The sequence below is a fragment of the Schistocerca nitens genome, chromosome 5 (assembly GCF_023898315.1).
Source record: "Schistocerca nitens isolate TAMUIC-IGC-003100 chromosome 5, iqSchNite1.1, whole genome shotgun sequence".
NCBI lineage: Eukaryota > Metazoa > Arthropoda > Insecta > Orthoptera > Acrididae > Schistocerca > Schistocerca nitens.
Window position 1 is genome coordinate 300,181,890 of NC_064618.1, and position 24,078 is coordinate 300,205,967.

The 24,078-nt window shown below is 39.3% G+C and overlaps 1 protein-coding gene across 2 annotated transcripts in view; it reads left to right on the forward strand.

The window, feature by feature from the left end:
• LOC126259496 (mitotic checkpoint protein BUB3) overlaps window positions 1-24,078 on the forward strand; it is an 80,725-nt gene that overhangs the window by 17,813 nt on the left and 38,834 nt on the right. For both annotated transcript variants that reach the window (XM_049956343.1, XM_049956344.1), the window contains exons 3-4: window positions 10,538-10,607; window positions 18,585-18,736. In XM_049956343.1, the coding sequence (XP_049812300.1) occupies window positions 10,538-10,607; window positions 18,585-18,736 (222 nt within the window). The remainder of the gene's footprint in view (window positions 1-10,537; window positions 10,608-18,584; window positions 18,737-24,078) is intronic.

A 24,078-nucleotide genomic window follows, 5' to 3' on the forward strand; every position in this document is an offset into this window, starting at 1 on the left:
GAACTATGATTGAGGTTGTCTGTAAAGTGTTATGTTAGCTGATTGGCTGCATTTATCACTCATTCCTCCATCCACCTCCAGCAGCAAGCCGTTCGCCCACACCATGCATGTCATCATTACATTACCAGTACCGAGTAATATGGTGTTGTGGGTAAGACACTGGATTCATATCCAGGAGAACAGTAATTCAGATCACCATCTGGCTATCTAGATTTAGTTTTATTCCTTATGACCTATGGTAAATACATGGCTCGTTCTGTTGACTATTGACAGATGAATTCTTCTTCATCCTTCTTGAATTCGATCACCCTCCCCCCATCCCTCCCTCTCCCCTTCCCGCTTTCTCAAGACTTAACTGCTAACAGGATGATAAAACTTCTATTAGTCTATCAAAAAGTTATTTTTTGAATGCAGTATGAGATGATTATAAGATACTGCATGCAATTAAAGTTTTAAAAACAGTCTGTAGTTATCATTGTCCAAAAATTGTCACTGGATTTTTTTTTTTTTATGCTGACTGTTTGTCCAACCAAACAATATATTAATGCATCATGCACCAATGAAGCTTACAGGCAGTGCAATTGGTTACAATCATCAAGTTTCTAGGTTTGTGTCTTCTAACACCGTTGTGCCCACAGACTAATACTCATGATAATAACGAGAAGAATAGAAATTGAAGTTTTTATAATGTTTCTGTCTGAAGTAGCAGACATAAACATATGCAATTAATGATGGATGAGAACAGTGATTGTGCATAGGCAGCGCCTTTGTTGACTGTAGCACTAAAGAGTAGTTAGAAAATTATACTCGTCTTGAATTATTGATCTCATAGTTAATGGCTCAGCTCATCCTGTTAGTTGTTGTTGTTGTTGTTGTTGTCTTCAGTTCTGAGACTGGTTTGATGCAGCTCTCCATGCTACTCTATCCTGTGCAAGCTTCTTCATCTCCCAGTACCTACTGCAACCTACATCCTTCTGAATCTGCTTAGTGTATTGATCTCTTGGTCTCCCTCTACGATTTTTACCCTCCACGCTGTCCTCCAATGCTAAATTTGTGATCCCTTGATGCCTTAAAACATGTCCTACCAACCGATCCCTTCTTCTAGTCAAGTTGTGCCACAAACTTCTCTTCTCCCCAATCCTATTCAATACCTCCTCATTAGTTACGTGATCTACCCACCTTATCTTCAGCATTCTTCTGTAGCACCACATTTTGAAAGCTTCTATTCCCTTCTTGTCCAAACTGGTTATCGTCCATGTTTCACTTCCATACATGGCTACACTCCATACAAATACTTTCAGAAAAGACTTCCTGACACTTAAATCTATACTCGATGTTAACAAATTTCTCTTCTTCAGAAACGATTTCCTGACCATTGCCAGTCTACATTTTATATCCTCTCTACTTCGACCATCATCAGTTATTTTACTCCCTAAATAGCAAAACTCCTTTACTACTTTAAGTGTCTCATTTCCTAATCTAATACCCTCAGCATCACCCGATTTAATTTGACAACATTCCATTATCCTCGTTTTGCTTTTGTTGATGTTCATCTTATATCCTCCTTTCAAGACACTGTCCATTCCGTTCAACTGCTCTTCCAAGTCCTTTGCTGTCTCTGACAGAATTACAATGTCATCGGCGAACCTCAAAGTTTTTACTTCTTCTCCATGAATTTTAATACCCACTCCGAATTTTTCTTTTGTTTCCTTTACTGCTTGCTCAATATACAGATTGAATAACATCGGGGAGAGGCTACAACCCTGTCTCACTCCTTTCCCAACCACTGCTTCCCTTTCATGCCCCTCGACTCTTATAACCGCCATCTGGTTACTGTACAAATTGTAAATAGCCTTTCGCTCCCTGTATTTTACCCCTGCCACCTTCAGAATTTGAAAGAGAGTATTCCAGTTAACATTGTCAAAAGCTTTCTCTAAGTCTACGAATGCTAGAAACGTAGGTTTGCCTTTTCTTAATCTTTCTTCTAAGATAAGTCGTAAGGTTAGTATTGCCTAACGTGTTCCAACATTTCTACGGAATCCAAACTGATCTTCCCCGAGGTCCGCTTCTACCAGTTTTTCCATTCGTCTCTAAAGAATTCGCGTTAGTATTTTGCAGCTGTGACTTATTAAACTGATAGTTCGGTAATTTTCACATCTGTCAACACCTGCTTTCTTTGGGATTCTTGCGTGCTTCAGCGATACAGATAGCCGTACCGTAGGTACAGCCACAACGGAGGGGTATCTGTTGAGAGGCCAGACAAACATGTGGTTCCTGAAGAGGGGCAGCAGCCTTTTCAGTAGTTGCAAGGGCAACAGTCTGGATGATTGACTGATCTGGCCTTGTAACAATAACCAAAACAGCCTTGCTGTGCTGGTACTGCGAACGGCTGAAAGCAAGGGGAAACTACGGCCGTAATTTTTCCCGAGGGCATGCAGCTTTACTGTATGATTAAATGATGATGGCGTCCTCTTGGGTAAAATATTCCGGAGGTAAAATAGTCCCCCATTCGGATCTCCGGGCGGGGACTACTCAAGAGGACGTCGTTATCAGGAGAAAGAAAACTGGCATTCTACAGATCGGAGCGTGGAATGTCAGATCCCTTAACCGGGCAGGTAGGTTAGAAAATTTAAAAAGGGAAATGGATAGGTTAAAGTTAGATATAGTGGGAATTAGTGAAGTTCGGTGGCAGGAGGAACAAGACTTCTGGTCAGGTGACGACAGGGTTATCAACACAAAGTCAAATAGGGGTAATGCAGGAGTAGGTTTAATAATGAATAGGAAAATAGGAATGCGGGTAAGCTACTACAAACAGCATAGTGAACGCATTATTGTGGCCAAGATAGATACAAAGCCCACACCTACTACAGTAGTACAAGTTTATATGCCAACTAGCTCTGCAGATGACGAAGAAATTGAAGAAATGTATGATGAAATAAAAGAAATTATTCAGATAGTGAAGGGAGACGAAAATTTAATAGTCATGGTTGACTGGAATTCGTCAGTAGGAAAAGGGAGAGAAGGAAACGTAGTAGGTGAATATGGATTGGGGCTAAGAAATGAAAGAGGAAGCCGCCTGGTAGAATTTTGCACAGAGCACAACTTAATCATAGCTAACACTTGGTTCAAGAATCATAAAAGAAGGTTGTATACATGGAAGAACCCTGGAGATACTAAAAGGTATCAGATAGATTATATGATGGTAAGACAGAGATTTAGGAACCAGGTTTTAAATTGTAAGACATTTCCAGGAGCAGGTGTGGACTCTGACCACAATCTATTGGTTATGACCTGTAGATTAAAACTGAAGAAACTGCAAAAAGGTGGGAATTTAAGGAGATGGGACCTGGATAAACTGAAAGAACCAGAGGTTGTAGAGAGTTTCAGGGAGAGCATAAGGGAACAATTGACAGGAATGGGGGAAAGAAATACAGTAGAAGAGGAATGGGTAGCTTTGAGGGATGAAGTAGTGAAGGCAGCAGCTGATCAAATAGGTAAAAAGACGAGGGCTAGTAGAAATCCTTGGGTAACAGAAGAAATATTAAATTTAATTGATGAAAGGAGAAAATATAAAAATGCAGTAAATGAAGCAGGCAAAAAGGAATACAAACGTCTCAAAAATGAGATCGACAGGAAGTGCAAAATGGCTAAGCGGGGATGGCTAGAGGACAAATGTAAGGATGTAGAGGCTTGTCTCACTAGGGGTAAGATAGATACTGCCTACAGGAAAATTAAAAAGACCTTTGGAGATAAGAGAACCACTTGTACGAACATCAAGAGCTTAGATGGAAACCCAGTTCTAAGCAAAGAAGGGAAAGCAGAAAGGTGGAAGGAGTATAGAGAGGGTCTATACAACGGCAATGTACTTGAGGACAATATTATGGAAATGGAAGAGGATGTAGATGAAGATGAAATTGGAGATACGATACTGCGTGAAGAGTTTGACAGAGCACTGAAAGACCTGAGTCGAAACAAGGCCCCCGGAGTAGACAACATTCCATTGGAACTACTGACGGCCTTGGGAGAGCCAGTCCTGACAAAACTCTACCATCTGGTGAGCAAGATGTATGAAACAGGTGAAATACCCTCAGACTTCAAGAGGAATATAATAATTCCAATCCCAAAGAAAGCAGGTGTTGACAGATGTGAAAATTACCGGACAATCAGTTTAATAAGCCACAGCTGCAAAATACTAACACGAATTCTTTACAGACAAATGAAAAAACTAGTAGAAGCCGGCCTCGGGGAAGATCAGTTTGGATTCCGTAGAAATGTTGGAACACGTGAGGCAATACTGACCTTACGACTTATCTTAGAAGAAAGATTAAGGAAAGGCAAACCTACATTTCTAGCATTTGTAGACTTAGAGAAAGCTTTTGACAATGTTGAGTGGAATACTCTCTTTCAAATTCTAAAGGTGGCAGGGGTAAAATACAGGGAGCGAAAGGCTATTTACAATTTGTACAGAAACCAGATGGCAGTTATAAGAGTCGAGGGACATGAAAGGGAAGCAGCGGTTCGGAAGGGAGTAAGACAGGGTTGTAGCCTCTCCCCGATGTTATTCAATCTGTATATTGAGCAAGCAGTAAAGGAAACAAAAGAAAAATTCCGAGTAGGTAATAAAATCCGTGGAGAAGAAATAAAAACTTTGAGGTTCGCCGATGACATTGTAATTCTGTCAGAGACAGCAAAGGACTTGGAAGAGCAGTTGAACGGTATGGATGCTGTCTTGAAGGGAGGATATAAGATGAACATCAACAAAAGCAAAACGAGGATAATGGAATGTAGTCGAATTAAGTCGGGTGATGTTGAGGGTATTAGATTAGGAAATGAGACACTTAAAGTAGTAAAGGAGTTTTGCTATTTGGGGAGCAAAATAACTGATGATGGTTGAAGTAGAGAGGATATAAAATGTAGACTGGCAATGGTCAGGAAATCGTTTCTGAAGAAGAGAAATTTGTTAACATCGAGTATAGATTTAAGTGTCAGGAAGTCTTTTCTGAAAGTATTTGTATGGAGTGTAGCCATGTATGGAAGTGAAACATGGACGATAACCAGTTTGGACAAGAAGGGAATAGAAGCTTTCAAAATGTGGTGCTACAGAAGAATGCTGAAGATAAGGTGGGTAGATCACGTAACTAATGAGGAGGTATTGAATAGGATTGGGGAGAAGAGAAGTTTGTGGCACAACTTGACTAGAAGAAGGGATCGGTTGGTAGGACATGTTTTAAGGCATCAAGGGATCACAAATTTAGCATTGGAGGACAGCGTGGAGGGTAAAAATCGTAGAGGGAGACCAAGAGATCAATACACTAAGCAGATTCAGAAGGATGTAGGTTGCAGTAGGTACTGGGAGATGAAGAAGCTTGCACAGGATAGAGTAGCATGGAGAGCTGCATCAAACCAGTCTCAGAACTGAAGACAACAACAACAACAACAACAACAACATATTCTTCTTGAAGTCTGTGGGTATTTCGCCTGTCTCGTACATCTTGCTCACCAGATGGTAGAGTTTTGTCATGACTGGCTCTCCCAAGGCCATCAGTAGTTCTAAAGGAATGTTGTCTACTCCCGGGGCCTTGTTTCAACTCAGGTCTTTCAGTGCTCTGTCAAACTCTTCACGCAGTATCTTATCTCTCATTTCATCTTCATCTACATCCTCTGCCATTTCCATAATATAGTCCTCAAGTACATCGCCCTTGTATAAACCCTCTATATACTCCTTCCACCTTTCTGCCTTCCCTTCTTTGCTTAGAACTGGGTTGCCATCTGAGCTCTTGATATTCATGCAAGTGGTTCTCTTTTATCCAAAGGTCTCTCTAATTTTCCTGTAGGCAGTATCTATCTTACCCCTAGTGAGACAAGCCTCTACATCCTTACATTTGTCCTCTAGCCATCCCTGCTTAACCATTGTGCATTTCCTGTCGATCTCATTTTTGAGACGTTTGTATTCCTTTTTGCCTGCTTCATTTACTGCATTTTTATATTTTCTCCTTTCATCAATTAAATTCAATATTTCTTCTGTTACCCAAGGATTTCTATTAGCCCTCGTCTTTTTACCTACTTGATCCTCTGCTGCCTTCACTACTTCATCCCTCAGAGCTACCCATTCTTCTTCCCTCAGAGCTACCCATTCTTCTTCCCTCAGAGCTACCCATTCTTCTTCTACTGTATTTCTTTCCCCCATTCCTGTCAATTGTTCCCTTATGCTCTCCCTGAAACTCGCTACAACCCCTGTTTCTTTCAGTTTTTCCAGGTCCCATCTCCTTAAATTCCCACCTTTTTGCAGTTTCTTCAGTTTCAATCTGCAGTTCATAACCAATAGATTGTGGTCAGAATCCACATCTGCCCCTGGAAATGTCTTACAATTTAAAACCTGGTTCCTAAATCTCTGTCTTACCATTATATAATCTATCTGATATCTTTTAGTATCTCCAGGATTCTTCCAGGTATACAACCTTCTTTTATGATTCTTGAACCAAGTGTTAGCTATGATTAAGTTATGCTCTGTGCAAAATTCTACAAGGCGGCTTCCTCTTTCATTTCTTCCCCCCAATCCATATTCACCTACTATGTTTCCTTCTCTCCCTTTTCCTACTGACGAATTCCAGTCACCCATGACTATTAAATTTTCGTCTCCCTTCACTACCTGAATAATTTCTTTTATCTCGTCATACATTTCATCAATTTCCTCATCATCTGCAGAGCTAGTTGGCATATAAACTTGTACTACTGTAGTAGGCATGGGCTTTGTGTCTATCTTGGCCACAATAATGCGTTCACTATACTGTTTGTAGTAGCTAACCCGCACTCCTATTTTTTTTTATTCATTATTAAACCTACTCCTGCATTACCCCTATTTGATTTTGTATTTATAACCCTGTAATCACCTGACCAAAAGTCTTGTTCCTCCTGTCACCGAACTTCACTAATTCCCACTATATCCAACTTTAACCTATCCATTTCCCTTTTTAAATTTTCTAACCTACCTGCCCGATTAAGGGATCTGACATTCCACGCTCCGATCTGTAGAATGCCAGTTTTCTTTCTCCTGATAACGACGTCCTCTTGAGTAGTCCCAGCCCGGAGATCCGAATGGGGGACTATTTTACCTCCGGAATATTTTACCCAAGAGGACGCCATCATCATTTAATCATACAGTAAAGCTGCATGTCCTCGGGAAAAATTACGGCCGTAGTTTCCCCTTGCTTTCAGCCGTTCGCAGTACCAGCACAGCAAGGCCGTTTTGGTTACCTAATGTTACAAGGCCAGATCAGTCAATCATCCAGACTGTTGCCCTTGCAACTACTGAAAAGGCTGCTGCCCCTCTTCTGGAACCACATGTTTGTCTGGCCTCTCAACAGATACCCCTCCGTTGTGGTTGCACCTACGGTACAGCCATCTGTATCGCTGAGGCACCCAAGCCTCCCCACCAACGGTAAGGTTCATGGTTCATGGGGGGTCCCGTTAGTTAATCAGGATATATTCTCTGGCCGACTGGAGTGGCCGTGCAGTTCTAGGCGCTACAGTCTGGAACCGAGCGACTGCTACGGTCGCAGGTTCGAATCCTGCCTCGGGCATGGATGTGTGTGATGTCCTTAGGTTAGTTAGGTTTAATTAGTTCTAAGTTCTAGGTGACTGATGACCTCAGAAGTTAAGTCGCATAGTGCTCAGAGCCATTTGAACCATTTGATATATTCTCTGAAGGGGTTGAGGTTTTGACATGTTTCACAAACAAAATATTGTCTCCAATAGTGATGATTCTGTGTAATGCATTTCTGGAACAATTATTTTGATAATCAGTTTCAGTCCACTTTCATAATGTAACTGTACAAACTTTTAAATTAAGCACTTTTCTGAATTTCGTCATAATCAAAATCTAAACAGTTTTGAATAAACATTTTCCATATATCGTCGAATCATTACAAATGCATATTACACAGTTACATTGGAGACAAGTCCCTAACTTCACTCCGCACGTCAATGCTCAAAGAACCCTTCTCACAGATTTCCACTCTTCAACACTTTGCAGAAAAAGCAAAGTTAACAAGGCTGTAATATTTCGATAGTACAGAGTTTCATGGATGTCAATGCAATTGGACTGTACTTTATGTAGAAAATATTATTTGAAATACAAACATGTTTCGTAAAGAGTGAACTGTGTGTCGTAATATATATAATGGATTTTTTGAATAATTCGTGCATTACCAAAAATAAGTTTAGTTGCTGATAACTGGCAAAACTAACAAATCTCATTTCATAGGATAATTAATGTTTTCAGAGACAGTATAAAGAAATGGAATTTAAAAATATAATAGAAAAAAATACAATAAATGAAATTTTGATTGACAATCACTAAATATCACAACAGTTCCAAAAACTTTCTTTTAGAATGTAAGATAGGCAAATTTCAAAAAAGTAGTAGTATGGAAAGGTCCATTTGACACGGTTGTATTGTTATAGACTATGAAACAGATGTCACAGATGTTTCAGTTGTTGAGTTATTTAAGGTTGAACAACCACATATACCTATTCATGGGTAAAAACAAATGCCAGCCTCCAAATTTCTTGGAAGATTTACATGGAACCATTTCACAAGGGAAAAAAAAATGTTCTCAAAAACTTTCATTTAGCCAATTCTTGCATATTCTTCAATTATCTGTTACTTTTACTATCACTGTATACTAGTCTCTCATTATTGTTGTAGTAATATATGGGACTGCGCATTGAGCGTTAAGTCAACTTCACCAGTCGGGAAAGTGATGTGAGATACAGTAATGAGGTAACAAGGACTTTCTTTACTACATCAGACAATATGTTATTTTGGGAACATATCCGTTTTACGTAATTTCAGATGAGATAATGATGTGCCTTTATCTGTTTGAGAGGTTCACGCAAGTGCATGCGGATTTTTCACAAACGATCAAAGTGACATGGGAATTTCTCCCTAATATAATGGAGAGGTCCGTGCCATACAATTTGGAAGCTTGTGTATTCTGTTTCCAGTCACATGGTGGATGTCATCTGAAGAGACAATGCTACATAAGTGTTCTAAGTTTTTCATAATCTCTTTTTCTTTGTATCCACTCGTTGGATGGTGGAGAGTTGGTGAATCTCTGCTTAGTGGTAAATATTTTGCTGATTTGTATGCAGTGTTCTTTGGCAAGTCTTAAAGAAAGTGTCTCGAATGATTAAATTAAGCTGTGTACAAAACTGTATCTCGCTGCTTTGTCTTTCATTTCTTCCCCACAGGCCATATTCTGCTATCCCTCCTCCTCTTCCTTTTCGTACTACTGAATTCCAGTCCCCCATCACATTGAAATTTTTGTCTCCCTTAATTATCTGAATAATTTATTTTTTAACTATCTCAATAATTTATTTTATCTCATCATACATTCTTTTAGTCTCAAACAATGGAAACTCCAGGTAGGAATATCAACAATGTTGAAAAAGATGGATTGCACACGAGCAAGCATGCATTCTGGCCAGAGTTTATGGTCAAGTTTGTGGCAGGTGTGCTTCTGCAACTTAATGTGTCCTCTTTGCAGTAAGTAGCAATCTATCTTTTCCTGCATTGTTGATACTCTTTCAGTCTGTTCATCTGCGGTACAAGTAGGCATATAAACTCGTACTACTGTGGTGGGTGTTGGCATTGTCATCTATCGTGGGTATGAAATGTGTTCACTGGGCTGTTCATAGTAGCTTCCCAGCATTCTTATTTCCTTATTCCTTATTAGACCTATTTCTGGATTATCCACATTTGATTTTGTACTTTTAAACGTTTACTCAAAGGTCCTTTGCTTCCTGTTACAATGCCTCACTAATTCCCACTGTCTCTAACTTTGACCTATCCATTTCTCTTTTTGAATTCTCTACCCTACTACTTACTCCATTAAGTGAGTTAATATTCCGTGCTCCAACCTGTAGATTGCTATTTTTGTTTTCCCTGATGAAGGCATCATATTGAGAAGCCCTTGCCCAGAGATCCGAATGGAGGAATATTTTACCTCCGAAATATTCTACCCAAGAAGATACCATTGTATTGAACCATACAATAGAGGTGCATGCCCTCAGGCAAAATAATGACTGTTTTCAATTGTTTGCAGTCACAACATAGCAAGGCCATGTTGGCTTATGTTACAAAGCCAAATCAGTCAATCATCAAGATTGTTGCCCCTGAAAATTCTGAAGAGACTGCTATCCCTCATCAGGTACTATAGGTACTAACAGTTTGCATTTTTCCACACTGTGAGATCTGTCAATGTATAATATGTCATTTTTATCATGCCAGCTCTTTCTTTGAACCAAGTATTGCAACATTCTTGAGCCAAGTATTGCAACGTCATTAATTTAATCAATACTGTGGAGAATTTACTTTTCAGGAGGAAATACCTCCAGTTTTGCAAGTCAGACAACAAAATTTGTGAGATGCATATCCAATACAATTATGCTGTAACATTTCTGTAGTAAAGGGCATGCTGTTAAATACATCTAATACATGAAACTGATTGAAATACATGTTTTTATTGAATTACAGGATGCAGTTCATTCATATAGTGGTGGTTTGGATAACACTTTAAAGATGTATGACTTCAACAGTAATACAGGTAAATATCATAATGCTGCTTTCAGATTCATAGTTGTAATATTTGCTTTTTTGTGTGTGTATATGATGCCCATTATACTCAATTAGTTTTAGTTAATACTGCACAGTGAACTGATTTCTTGTTTCCTCAGAAGAAAACTCTTAAACATTACTGAGTGGTGACTTGTGTAGTAAATTTTTAAGTATACCTATTTTGTTTGTAAAGTTGATCAACTCAGCAGTGTACCTTGTGTCAGGCATATGAACATTCATTTTGTCCTTATTGATGAGAGATTCCTGTTAGTGTGATTTTCTCATGAAAGTTTGTATTCTTTTCTTTGTGTCTTAGCGTTCTGGCACATACACAGCTGTTGCTCCTGAATTTGTTGCTTGATGACGTGGTACTATACTATATGCTGGGTACAGCTTGGGTGCAGTGTTATGCTGTGAATTACCTACAAAGAATTTTGCTTTGTAATTGTATTTATGTATTTCGTTAGTCATCTAGACACTCCAGCGAGCTTACAATCATCACAACAGTTCTCAATTTTTTTGTTTATACCATATGTTTATCGATGTGCTGTGTTAAGCATGGCATTCGTCTTACCGTTTGGCACCACTTGTTTGTCTTAGCTGTTTTTGCACCCGAGAACAAAACAAAACAAAAAAAACTGGTTGTTTGTTTCTCATATCAGAAAGTCCCAAACTGTGCTACAGCTGTTCCAAAGATGTATTGGTTTTCCATGTCTGCCGCTGGTATACCCATTTCCTATAGGTATTTGATTCAAGTGATTAAATGATCCTTCAGTGTCTGTCTGCAGTTGTCATTCTGCCACACGTTTCTCTCTTGTTCCCTGCTGTTTCATTGCAGGCTATACCAAACAACATTTTATATTTTTGAAGTCTTTCTCTAGTGATAGAGCTCTCTTTGAATTCATTTACTTTTACTGTCTTGGTGTCAAAATTGGGACAAAGCTGTTGTGTTGCTCTTTCTGTTAAGAGCTGTGAGTCTGAACTTTACTATTGAAAATAGGGGCTGTAGTTCATATTTATCGCCATTTTGACTTTGACATTATCTCTGGACTGTTCTTAAAGGCAAATCAGTATGCTCTACCTGGAATCTTCCTCCTGTTGTTTTGGTTAATCATCAAGCCGTTTGCTTCCTGGACAGGTGCACTTAATTCAACAAACTGTTTTCCACTTCTGTTGGTCTTGCTATGTACCAGTTAGCACCCTATTCTATATTTTGGTTCCTGTCCAACTTGTACATTAAAGTTACCAAGTAAGATCTTCACATTTCAAGATGTTCGCCGTTCTGGTATACATCATATTCCAGTATTGCTCTGTTGTTCAAAGTCCTTCTGATTATTTTGTTTGTTGGTGCATGGACCTTAATAAAAGTATCTGTTTTGTTTGAAGTCCATATTGTTGGGAAACAGTCTCTCACTTATGGGGTCAAAGTTCAGACAAACTTAAGGATTTTGTTACTGACAACGTGAAGTGTGCTGAGAACTGCATTTTTAATCATCGTTCTCCTTTTTACTTTGCTCTTAAATAAACAATATTCACCTGATTAAAAGATTTCTTCCCATGTGAAGCAAATTTCTTGAAATCTATTATTAGAAATTTATTGTCGTGGAGAGCTTTAGTCAGTTGTTTCATCTTGCCAGCATGCATTCAAGAGTTTGTGTTTAAAGTTGCCAAGAAAGTCTGTGGCATTGGTTTAAATTTGTGAGACTCTTCAGGATTTCCAAGGTGCTGCAATTCATCTTCAGCATGATGATGTCTTGTCCTCCTCCCTAATCTAAACAGGATGCTTCCATTGTATTTCTGCGATGGTGGATTCCTACAAAGATTATCAAACAGGGTACTAATTTGATTTTGCTGGGTCATCATGCTTGTGTAGCTTGAGTTTGCTTTGAAGTAATTACTCACTTGTAATACAACCAGAACTGTCAGTCCTACTGGGCCTATACTTTGGTGTCCATTTTGGAGCTTCATGACACCAACCCCCCCTCCTTTACCTGGGCTTACGGCCTGCAGCAACTCTGCTGAATTACGAAGTCGATGCAGCAATACTTCTTATTATTTATGAATAAAAGTGTAAATTGATGAAAGGCTTTAGTCATATAAACTAAAGCTACTCAAATATTTTCAGTGTTGTACTGTACAACAACAATACAGATTTATTCAAAATTGTATGTTTTATCATCCTCTTTGATGTAACTGAGCTTGGTCAGCCATTATTTGTGGACAGACATGATGTGGCTTGAGAGTCATTTGTCTCAAAGTGTGTAAGCATGGTGTTCTCAACAGAAGAAAGAGAATTCAAACTATTAACACTCGCTGTATCTGCAACTGAGCTGGAGAATGATTTCTCACTCACAAATTTCAGGTGTAACCTGTGTCTTACTTAAGGAGGAAACAACCTTGTGCTAAGAAAATCAGAGTGAATTGTTTACTGGAGTTGGACTTGAAATCAGTGCTTTGCCTTATGAAGGTAATGTTATTAATGATTGAGCCAATCGTAAATTAACATCATAGCATTCCGTTGTTACATCTACTACTTTCCAAACTTCACATAAGCTCTTCTGCATAAATTGCTGGGCTACCTCTCATAGAAGAAAGGCTGTGAAGGTGGCTTTTGATTTGCATTTGGATTGCTCAGTCAGTAAGAGCATTGTTTGTGAAAAGGAAGAACTGGGTTAAAGACGTGGTGTAATACACAGTCTTAATCTGTCAAGAAGTTTCCCTGCACTTCACAGTGCTGCAGTGTGAAAGATTCATTCTGTAACTTTATGCTGCAATTCGTAGGTCAATGAACTATGCACTACTTGTAATATTCACCAGGAGATTTATACATTCATTTGTCAACCTCGGTATTGTCTGCCATGTGTATTTACCGGAAATTTGCATGCATAGGTTTGTAGCTAGCATTTTCTATTATGTTGGATAACAAAGTGTCATTTATGTGAAAATCAGTTAAGTTTCCATCCTTCCCCTCGGTTCAGCTTGTGCATTAGTTGTAGATTTAAGAATAAATATTTGTAGAGCTATTTGTTATCCATTCAGAGTTGGTTGAGTTACATCCCTGTAGTCTTATACTGTTATTTGCATGAATGTTTTTTATTTCCTTGAACACCATGTTTCATGCTTCAAATAATAGAACAACTGACAATTCTTTTTCCTGCCTGGGACAGAGAGAGAGAGAGAGAGTTGCCTGGAGTTGTGGTGTTCCTCTTTTATTGAAGGGGGGGAAAAATCTAGGATATGAATGTTACAAAGGAAATCTTACATACAAAAGTGAAAAAAGCCTATCTGCCTTCAAAGCCTCCAGGGTTTGCAGTGTTGTTTACTGTTGCATCATAAAAGTTAATAGAGATAAGGAAATCTTGTACCCAAACATTGTTAGCGGAGCTAGAACTAGCACTAGTACTTGCTAGTACTTCTGCCAGCAAAGACTTGAGGTAAATTCAGTCATGCTTATTTTGCCATCTGCAAATGATCAAAGCAGCAGTAAGCCGAAGACCAGTATGAATTCCACACAGGTATATGTGGGAAATCAAGAAAAAAGTTTCTCAAGCAGATAATCTTCCAGTTTCAAACCAAATACACTCCTGGAAATGGAAAAAAGAACACATTGACACCGGTGTGTCAGACCCACCATACTTGCTCCGGACACTGCGAGAGGGCTGTATAAGCAATGATCACACGCACAGCACAGCGGACACACCAGGACCCGCGGTGTTGGCCGTCGAATGGCGCTAGCTGCGCAGCATTTGTGCACCGCCGCCGTCAGTGTCAGCCAGTTTGCCGTGGCATACGGAGCTCCATCGCAGTCTTTAACACTGGTAGCATGCCGCGACAGCGTGGACGTGAACCGTATGTGCAGTTGACGGACTTTGAGCGAGGGCGTATAGTGGGCATGCGGGAGGCCGGGTGGACGTACCGTCGAATTGCTCAACACGTGGGGCGTGAGGTCTCCACAGTACATCGATGTTGTCGCCAGTGGTCGGCGGAAGGTGCACGTGCCCGTCGACCTGGGACCGGACCGCAGCGACGCACGGATGCACGCCAAGACCGTAGGATCCTACGCAGTGCCGTAGGGGACCGCACCGCCACTTCCCAGCAAATTAGGGACACTGTTGCTCCTGGGGTATCGGCGAGGACCATTCGCAACCGTCTCCATGAAGCTGGGCTACGGTCCCGCACCCCGTTAGGCCGTCTTCCGCTCACGCCCCAACATCGTGCAGCCCGCCTCCAGTGGTGTCGCGACAGGCGTGAATGGAGGGACGAATGGAGACGTGTCGTCTTCAGCGATGAGAGTCGCTTCTGCCTTGGTGCCAATGATGGTCGTATGCGTGTTTGGCGCCGTGCAGGTGAGCGCCACAATCAGGACTGCATACGACCGAGGCACACAGGGCCAACACCCGGCATCATGGTGTGGGGAGCGATCTCCTACACTAGCCGTACACCACTGGTGATCGTCGAGGGGACACTGAATAGTGCACGGTACATCCAAACCGTCATCGAACCCATCGTTCTACCATTCCTAGACCGGCAAGGGAACTTGCTGTTCCAACAGGACAATGCACGTCCGCATGTATCCCGTGCCACCCAACGTGCTCTAGAAGGTGTAAGTCAACTACCCTGGCCAGCAAGATCTCCGGATCTGTCCCCCATTGAGCATGTTTGGGACTGGATGAAGCGTCGTCTCACGCGGTCTGCACGTCCAGCACGAACGCTGGTCCAACTGAGGCGCCAGGTGGAAATGGCATGGCAAGCCGTTCCACAGGACTACATCCAGCATCTCTACGATCGTCTCCATGGGAGAATAGCAGCCTGCATTGCTGCGAAAGGTGGATATACACTGTACTAGTGCCGACATTGTGCATGCTCTGTTGCCTGTGTCTATGTGCCTGTGGTTCTGTCAGTGTGATCATGTGATGTATCTGACCCCAGGAATGTGTCAATAAAGTTTCCCCTTCCTGGGACAATGAATTCACGGTGTTCTTATTTCAATTTCCAGGAGTGTACAAAGAACTGAAAAAGTCACAGGGCCAAAAGATCCAAGCTCGTTCCATCAGATAATGCTGGCGTGCTTCTGACTGCAGTGTCTGATGATGCTCCAACAATTGTGTCAGTGGAAGAAAAAGTCCTATTTATCCGTCTGTGTATAGGAGATTGCCCCATCACAAGTAGCTTCTTGTTCTGGTGCTGAGACCGGTGCTGGCATAGAACTTTTGGCGAGTCTTACTTTAATGTGGTGCATTCTATATTCTCACAAGAGCACATCTGTAATGTGGTAAAACTTTTACAATTTTGTGTTTTGTGTCAACCTAAGTTTTTATGCTAGAGGTTTTAGTGTGTTTCAGAGAGTCTTTCTCATCCTGTCTTAGTTCAGAGACAGGCCAATCACTTTTTGCTGCTGTCTCGTTTTGTGTTTATCATTGTTGCATATTTCTTCTGAATGAAGAGAAAGACAATGGGCTCTTTTTTAAGTTGGTTTCTTTTAACCAGACTAACCTGAAAACAGTAATATACCAGCACTAAAGACATAGTTATCATGTGCCCTCCTAAACATATCAGTATCATCTTCCCCATCCCACTTGCTAGCAGATAATGTTATTATTTGTGAGGTAGAAAGTGAAAAGGGACCTTGTGTTGAAAATGTTGGGTTTTGAGTTGTAATTTTTATGTTCAGTGTTAGATTATGAACAATGAGAAAGAAAAGTCAGTCTCTAAATTTGAGTGAGTTATGATAGGTGGAGTATTTGTGATGGAAAAAGTGTTTTGAGATAATGCATTTTAAAGTTTCACTTTATTGCCATTGTTTAATTGGACATGTTTAATTAACAAATCCTGCTTATATATTAGCCTTGAAATGTCATTTGCCAAGTGGTACAGAATTTTTTTAAATGATCATTACATATTGTGTGGTTAACTCATTCGCAAATTACCGGACAGTCAGTTTAATAAGCCACAGCTGCAAAATACTAACACGAATTATTTACAGACAAATGGAAAAACTAGTAGAAGCCGGCCTCGGGGAAGATCAGTTTGGATTCCGTAGAAATACTGGAACACGTGAGGCAATACTGACCTTACGACTTATCTTAGAAGAAAGATTAAGGAAAGGCAAACCTACGTTTCTAGCATTTGTAGACTTAGAGAAAGCTTTTGACAATGTTGACTGGAATACTCTCTTTCAAATTCTAAAGGTGGCAGGGGTAAAATACAGGGAGCGAAAGGCTATTTACAATTTGTACAGAAACCAGATGGCAGTTATAAGAGTCGGGGGACATGAAAGGGAAGCAGCGGTGGGGAAGGGAGTAAGACAGGGTTGTAGTCTCTCCCCGATGTTATTCAATCTGTATATTGAGCAAGCAGTAAAGGAAACAAAAGAAAAATTCGGAGTAGGTAATAAAGTCCGTGGAGAAGAAATAAAAACTTTGAGGTTCGCCGATGACATTGTAATTCTGTCAGAGACAGCAAAGGACTTGGAAGAGCAGTTGAACGGAATGGACAGTGTCTTGAAGGGAGGATATAGGATGAACATCAACAAAAGCAAACCGAGGATAATGGAATGTAGTCGAATTAAGTCGGGTGATGTTGAGGGTATTAGATTAGGAAATGACACACTTAAAGTAGTAAAGGAGTTTTGCTATTTGGGGAGCAAAATAACTGATGATGGTCGAAGTAGAGAGGATATAAAATGTAGACTGGCAATGGCAAGGAAAGCGTTTCTGAAGAAGAGAAATTTGTTAACATCGAGTATAGATTTAAGTGTCAGGAAGTCATTTCTGAAAGTATTTGTATGGAGTGTAGCCATGTATGGAAGTGAAACATGGACGGTAAATAGTTTGGACAAGAAGAGAATAGAAGCTTTCGAAATGTGGTGCTACAGAAGAATGCTGAAGATTAGATGGGTAGATCACATAACTAATGAGGAGGTACTGAATAGGATTGGGGAGAAGAGGAGTTTGTGGCACAACTTGACCAGAAGAAGGGATTGGTTGGTAGGACATGTTCTGAGGCATCAAGGGATCACCAATTTAGTATTGGAGGGCATCGTGGAGGGTAAAAATCGTAGGGGGAGACCAAGAGATGAATACACTAAGCAGATTCAGAAGGATGTAGGTTGCAGTAGGTACTGGGAGATGAAGAAGCTTGCACAGGATATAATAGCATGGAGAGCTGCATCAAACCAGTCTCAGGACTGAAGACCACAACAACAACAACTCATTCGCACCTTTAGCGCATTGTAGTGTACATAAATTTAAAACTGAGCAAATTGGTCCCAGTCAGAGAAGAATTAATGAACCCCATGCTGTCTCCTTTTGGGAATGTATTTGTATTTTTCATTCTGCATTATGGCCAATGGCAAATTAGCAATATATGTTAGTATTTGTAACTATAATATAAAAAGAGACCACATGTCTTGCTTGGCATTACTTTAAGTAAAAAATGTTGTTTTTTATGTAAAACTATTCTGAGCTCTCTAAAAGTGTGTAAAATTTAGTAGATACTATTTTGTATAAAGCATCCAGAGGTCTGTTTCGCAAAGACTGAGATAGAATGCTTTTAATGATTTTATTGACTCATGTTAAGTTTCAAACGAGTTTCAGATTAATACAGACATGTACAGAATGAAGCAAATTACTATAATAAAAAAAATGAAGATAAAGATTTTAGACCTTTGAATGTTTTTGCTTGTACTGAAAATTTTAATTCTCCGACAAGAGGTCCCTTTTCATTTTCTGTGTAGCATAAATAGCTCTATCTATATTCCTAAAGTTCTTTTGCTTCAATCAGTAAATTTTATACTTTAAAGGATCATTTTAATGTTCTTGTCTTTCTATATATTAATAGCATCAGGCTATGATTTAGTAACAGGCTTCTCGGTATATATAAAACTTACTTTTGAAAGCTTAATGCTGCATGTTTTAATTCATTAATGAAAAAAGATAGTTTGTTATGTTACATGATTGTTGTTTAGAAACCATTGTGGGAACCCATGACAATGCAATAAGAGCTGTAGAATATTCACCAGAAGTGAATGCAATACTCACAGGAAGCTGGGATGCTTCTGCTAAATTGTGGGATCCAAGAAGTGCACGCTGTGTAGGTACCTACACGCAACCAGACAAGGTAAGCACTTCTGCTCATAAAGTGAATGAAATTTCTCTCTACACACGATATAAGTTGTGTTTCCATGTAGGCTTGAAGTACGGCTCCAATTGCAGGAAGCTCTCAGAGTAGTGTAGTTGGATGTCATGGTTTACTTTAGCATTGCCACCAAAGTTTAGTCATGTATGTTCACTGGTACAGTGCATGCAGATCACTTTTTTTTTTTTTTAAAAAAAATACCCGAGTTGAGTGTCTTCTAAAAAAAGGTGTATGCTTCTAGCTCTCTGTTCTTAAGTGTTTTTATTATTATTTTTTTTATGCACTATTGTTTGAAATAAAAGGAGAGAATGGAAAAAGCTGTAGTGCTTAGTCTGATAAGTGACTGTAACTCGGTTGTCAGAATAATAGGTAGGGATTACTATTTAATTATATCTCAAAAAATATTAGCACACACTTTGATATAATTAATGGATCAGGTGAAGTACTTCATATTTGTATTATTTAAGAGGAAATATCATTGTAAACACAAGTAATTCCAGCCATGTGGATATCAGCACAGTGTTAAATAATTATTGAAGTGAGGAACAGGAGCGTGTAATATTCTGTAGTTTTCAAAAATGAGAGAAATACAACAATTAGAAGTCTATATTTTTGTTATTTCAGTCTCATTTCATGTGGTTGCAAGGTTAAGCTGTACATCGTAATTTTCTGCACTCAAAACCTGGCTAAATAAATGTGAACCTTTAATAACAGAACATGAGTGTGTTCTATGGCAATTAATCACTGATCTGTCCGACCAATATAAAATTAAGTACATACATTCAACAGTGCAAATGTCTTCAACATTTTGCAAGTATCAGTGTGGTATGGGAAATATTTATATCCTTTGATATCAGTCACCTGCCTCCATTGCTAAGGTCACTAATACATGCCTGTGTGGTGATGCTCGACTCTGATGTGAGCCGGATTGAATCATGGTGGTGGAAAATTTTGACTGCCAGTGTTTGGCCAGGAAGGGGAGGAAAGTTAGTTGTGTAAAGTTCCTGATTACCAGTCTTCACACCATTGTCCTGTATTGTATTCCAAACCTCTCCACAGTATCTTACGAAGTGATGTCATGTGATACTATTGATTGTGATCCGTCTGACAGATGGGGTCTTCAATCTTGGTGGCCTCCTTGGGTGCTATTTGAGTAGGCTGTGTGCAGGTGCATCCTGTATTGCAAAGATCCATGGCTGCCGTTGTTTTCTGCTTGAGGTGGATGACTTACGAGAAGTGGAAGGAGGAATCCATGGCAATCAACAACATGGGGGCTAAGATAGTGAATTACTTAAGTGTGTGAGCAAGGCCTGGTGCTAATATACCTGTGCTGCCAAAGCTCAAGGAATCTGGCATTGGTAAACCAAAACTGCAACCTTGTTGTCTCCAATGCTATAAAACCCTCAGTTAGAGCTAACAACATTTATTGAACACAAGTTATATAGGAACAAATTAAAATTGTCTGTTAGTCCACAGACAGCAACAGTTCTGGATAGTGAACCACAATAGGAATTAACATGGAATAGTTTCTGATGAAGGCACTGTGTAATCAAACAACTTACATTTAGTAATGAAAGCTCCATTAAACCTAGTAGTGGTGGGAACCATAATTATGTAATTTGGCTTATTATGCCCACAGTAAACAGGTGCAGTGGTCAGTTTCTACAGGTAGAGGAGAATTGGATAATAGCATTTGATGGGAGAGTATAGCGTTACAGATCAGTGGTTTGGTTATGGGTTACAATATGTTCCACTCCACCAAGACCACCTACAAGACATCAGACCACAACACAGAAACCAAGATGGCGGCCGTTTTAGGCCAAGTATTTCAGCGCTACCCTAATACGAATAATTTACAAACTTCATAAATGGAAAGTAGATTCTAAATTGCGTAATAAATGTATTGTTATGTATTTTTCTATCTTCAAACTTAAATAAAAAGTTGTCACTAAAGCCACAAATTACGTAATAAGTACTATGACTAAGTAAAATTATGAGATGCAACTCAAAATCAAATCCAAAAAAACTACTACACAACACATATAAATGGCATATTTGGACACTAATAATAATTTGCAACATAGAAGCTACATAGCAATAATAAATGAAGCATGTAACTAAAGCTCAAAATTGTATTAAACAATATGCAGTTAATTCTAGTCACTGTCATTGCGTAATATGTTAGAAGTGGTTTGATTTTGAGTACCTGTTGGATTTATTTGCTGCTCAGCTTGGCCACTTTGCGTTTTGTTATTTTTGCTGCAATGTCTTCATGAGTTCCTCTTTTTTGTTTGACTAGTGTTCGAGCAATTTCCTTTGAAACACACTTTTCATTTAACAGTTTTGTGTAATTATTAATAAAAAATATTTGAAAGCACTTTAATACTTTTCTTGATTATTGTCTTTAAAGGAATGCCACATTTGCATACATCACTTAGGTTACTAATGGCATTTTCACACAATTCAGTTCCTAAGGCAAGTACTGCATCTCTCTGATTTTCAAGTTCGAGAAATTCTGGTTCATATGTGCTGCTAATCAGAACTTGAAAAAGTTTGTATATATTACAACACAAGGAAATCATTATAGAAGAAGGACACTTCAATCCCCCACGATTCAGTTGGTTGAAACAGGAAAGGAGTTCTTTGGTTTCACACTGCAACAAAATTTCATCCTGTGTCTGCAACATTTCTTCACAGCCTGAACATTTTCCACCTTTGTGCAGCTTTTCAAGCACTGTTTTGCTGGTGTAGCTAGCAATACAAACCAAGACTTTCAAGTCTTCATCCATCATGGGAATGTTTGCTAGTTCCTCTAAAGCGGGTTCTAATTTATCTACATTTTCATACGTTTGGTGAATTATGCTGTAATTTACTTTTGCTGCAAAATCATTTAATGTAAATTCACCATGTTTAGTAGATCTGAGCTTTAGTAGACTTATTACTTTCAGTTTCCTCTCAGATTCCAAGATTTGCTCAACTGAAACATTATATGTGCAGCCACTTAGCCTTCTATAAGCTCCAAATCTTGCTTCCAAAGCATCCGTGTGTAATTTTGCTGTAAGAATATAGGACCAGTTGTAAGTGTTAAAAATGTATCTGCATAACTGAACTGTTGTTGCAAGTGTGTGAGAGAAAGCAGTATATGTTTCATTGGTTAATTTTCCATGAGTAGGCAATGCATGCCAGATATCAAGAAATGTTTACAAATTTTCAAGAAACACAAGTTTGGAGTCATTAGGTCCAGTGATTGGGCTAGAATTATCATCTGATGTGTATTTGCCTTTCATGGGATGCTGTACATTAGAAACTGTCCACCATTTAATGATTAATTTCAAAAACTGAATAGTGCCATCAGAAATCTCAATCCCCTGACTTTTCAAAATTTCTAGTGCTGCTACATTTTTAGAATCAAAAACAGTGAGAGCAAGGGTAACATTCTGTCTCTCAATAGAAGTTTGATACACTGCCTTTCTCACTAGCTTTGGGGCAAGTTTCAACAGTTTATTTTTCTCAGAATGGAACAGGTTCCTTAAATCTGAAAACTTTGCTTCACTGACAGTATATTCACACGCAGCATTCCCTTCATCACTGTGTAGAAAGGTATTGATGAAAGCAAATGTATCCTCAATATTTGGCATTAAGAAGGATTCATTTTTCCATTCAACCAGTTATTTCTGATACACTTAAGCAAGTGCACATTGTCAAACAGAAGAAAGAGACATTTGGATGGAGCGACTGGATTTGTAATACACGGCTGTAAAGTGCCACCACACATAAGCTGATACATTTTTCTATTAGTGCTATGGTTATCTGTTACCAGGCATATAATGTCATACTGAAGCTCATGCATTAGCTTTAATACATCAATTGTCATTTTCAGTAGAGTATCAGAATTAACATTTTTTACAGGAAAGAGAGCTATTACTTCTTTGTAATCAGAATGTGAAGATGATGCCATGAAAACCTGCATTGTACCTGCTGTTGTAGTATCTGAAGTATTCTCAGCAACACCAAGTATCTTTCCTGCCTTATAAGAGAATTTTGAATTAACATAAACTTCATCTAGCATCACTGAAATTACCTTGTCACTTCCCTGAAGAAATTTATTTTTCTCTCTCAAAAAAGCTACCTGTGATGGACCAGTACAAGGTTTATTTGGACCCATTTTGCATAGAAACTGCCTTAAATAGACAGGATGAGGTAATGTTAACACATTTGTTTTTCTCAAGTGATGGTAGGCACCAGGAAATGAAAAGCAAATGGTTGCTGCCCATATCAAAAGTTCAGGAGAATATCTACTTTGCTTCGTTATTGCAAGTTGTAATTGCTCCAAAACAAATTCTATTTTAGGTGCTATTTCAGCGTCAAAATCACTACCAGCTTTCAGTGCTTGTTTCAGAACACTGACTAAAACTATAATCTTGTCAATGGTGCCAGTAGAGTTATCTGTGAAACCATTTAGGTGACTCACCAGATTGTCAAATTTCATCCACTTGTCACATTTCAAGTTCTCTTCGTCCCCAGACTGTAGTATCCATTTCAAGGTTTCTGTAGGCAAACACAAATTTTTGTGAAACACTTTTACTTCCAAGGAACTTGATATCTTGAAGCACACTGAAACTAATGGCACATCACTGACTGAATCATCCTTTAATTTAATGAAAGATACGTAGTCATCCTTTACTAAAATTGTAAATGGACAAACATTCCGCCCGCATCTCGTGGTCGTGCGGTAGCGTTCTCGCTTCCCACGCCCGGGTTCCCGGGTTCGATTCCCGGCGGGGTCAGGGCTGCCTCGTGATGGCTGGGTGTTGTGTGCTGTCCTTAGGTTAGTTAGGTTTAAGTAGTTCTAAGTTCTAGGGGACTTATGACCACAGCAGTTGAGTACCATAGTGCTCAGAACCATTTGAACAAACATTCCTTTTATGCACTTCTCTTTTAAAACGCTGAAAGTCAGGTATATTGTCATTTTCGCAACACATGCTGAAACTACATTCATCACGTTCCAGTAGCTGTTGAACACGATCTTCGGGATTCTTTCTTTCCTTAGGAACTGGTATTGTGTGATAAGAAGGTTGATTAGGAAAGATGGTTGGAATTGCATCATTTGTTAGTTTTGGTATTTTTCGTGGCACACGTATTGGTTCACTATTTTCCACAGGAAAAATTTCTTCCCTAACCACAAACTTAGGCTCAAAATGCTTAATGCATACCACAGCTTTATTGTTCACTTCAAAATTATCTCTATGAATTAGTTTAATCCATTTGTTCCTCAATGCTGTTTCCTTGGGAAACTTAAATGTTGAGGTATTGTATGTTTTGCC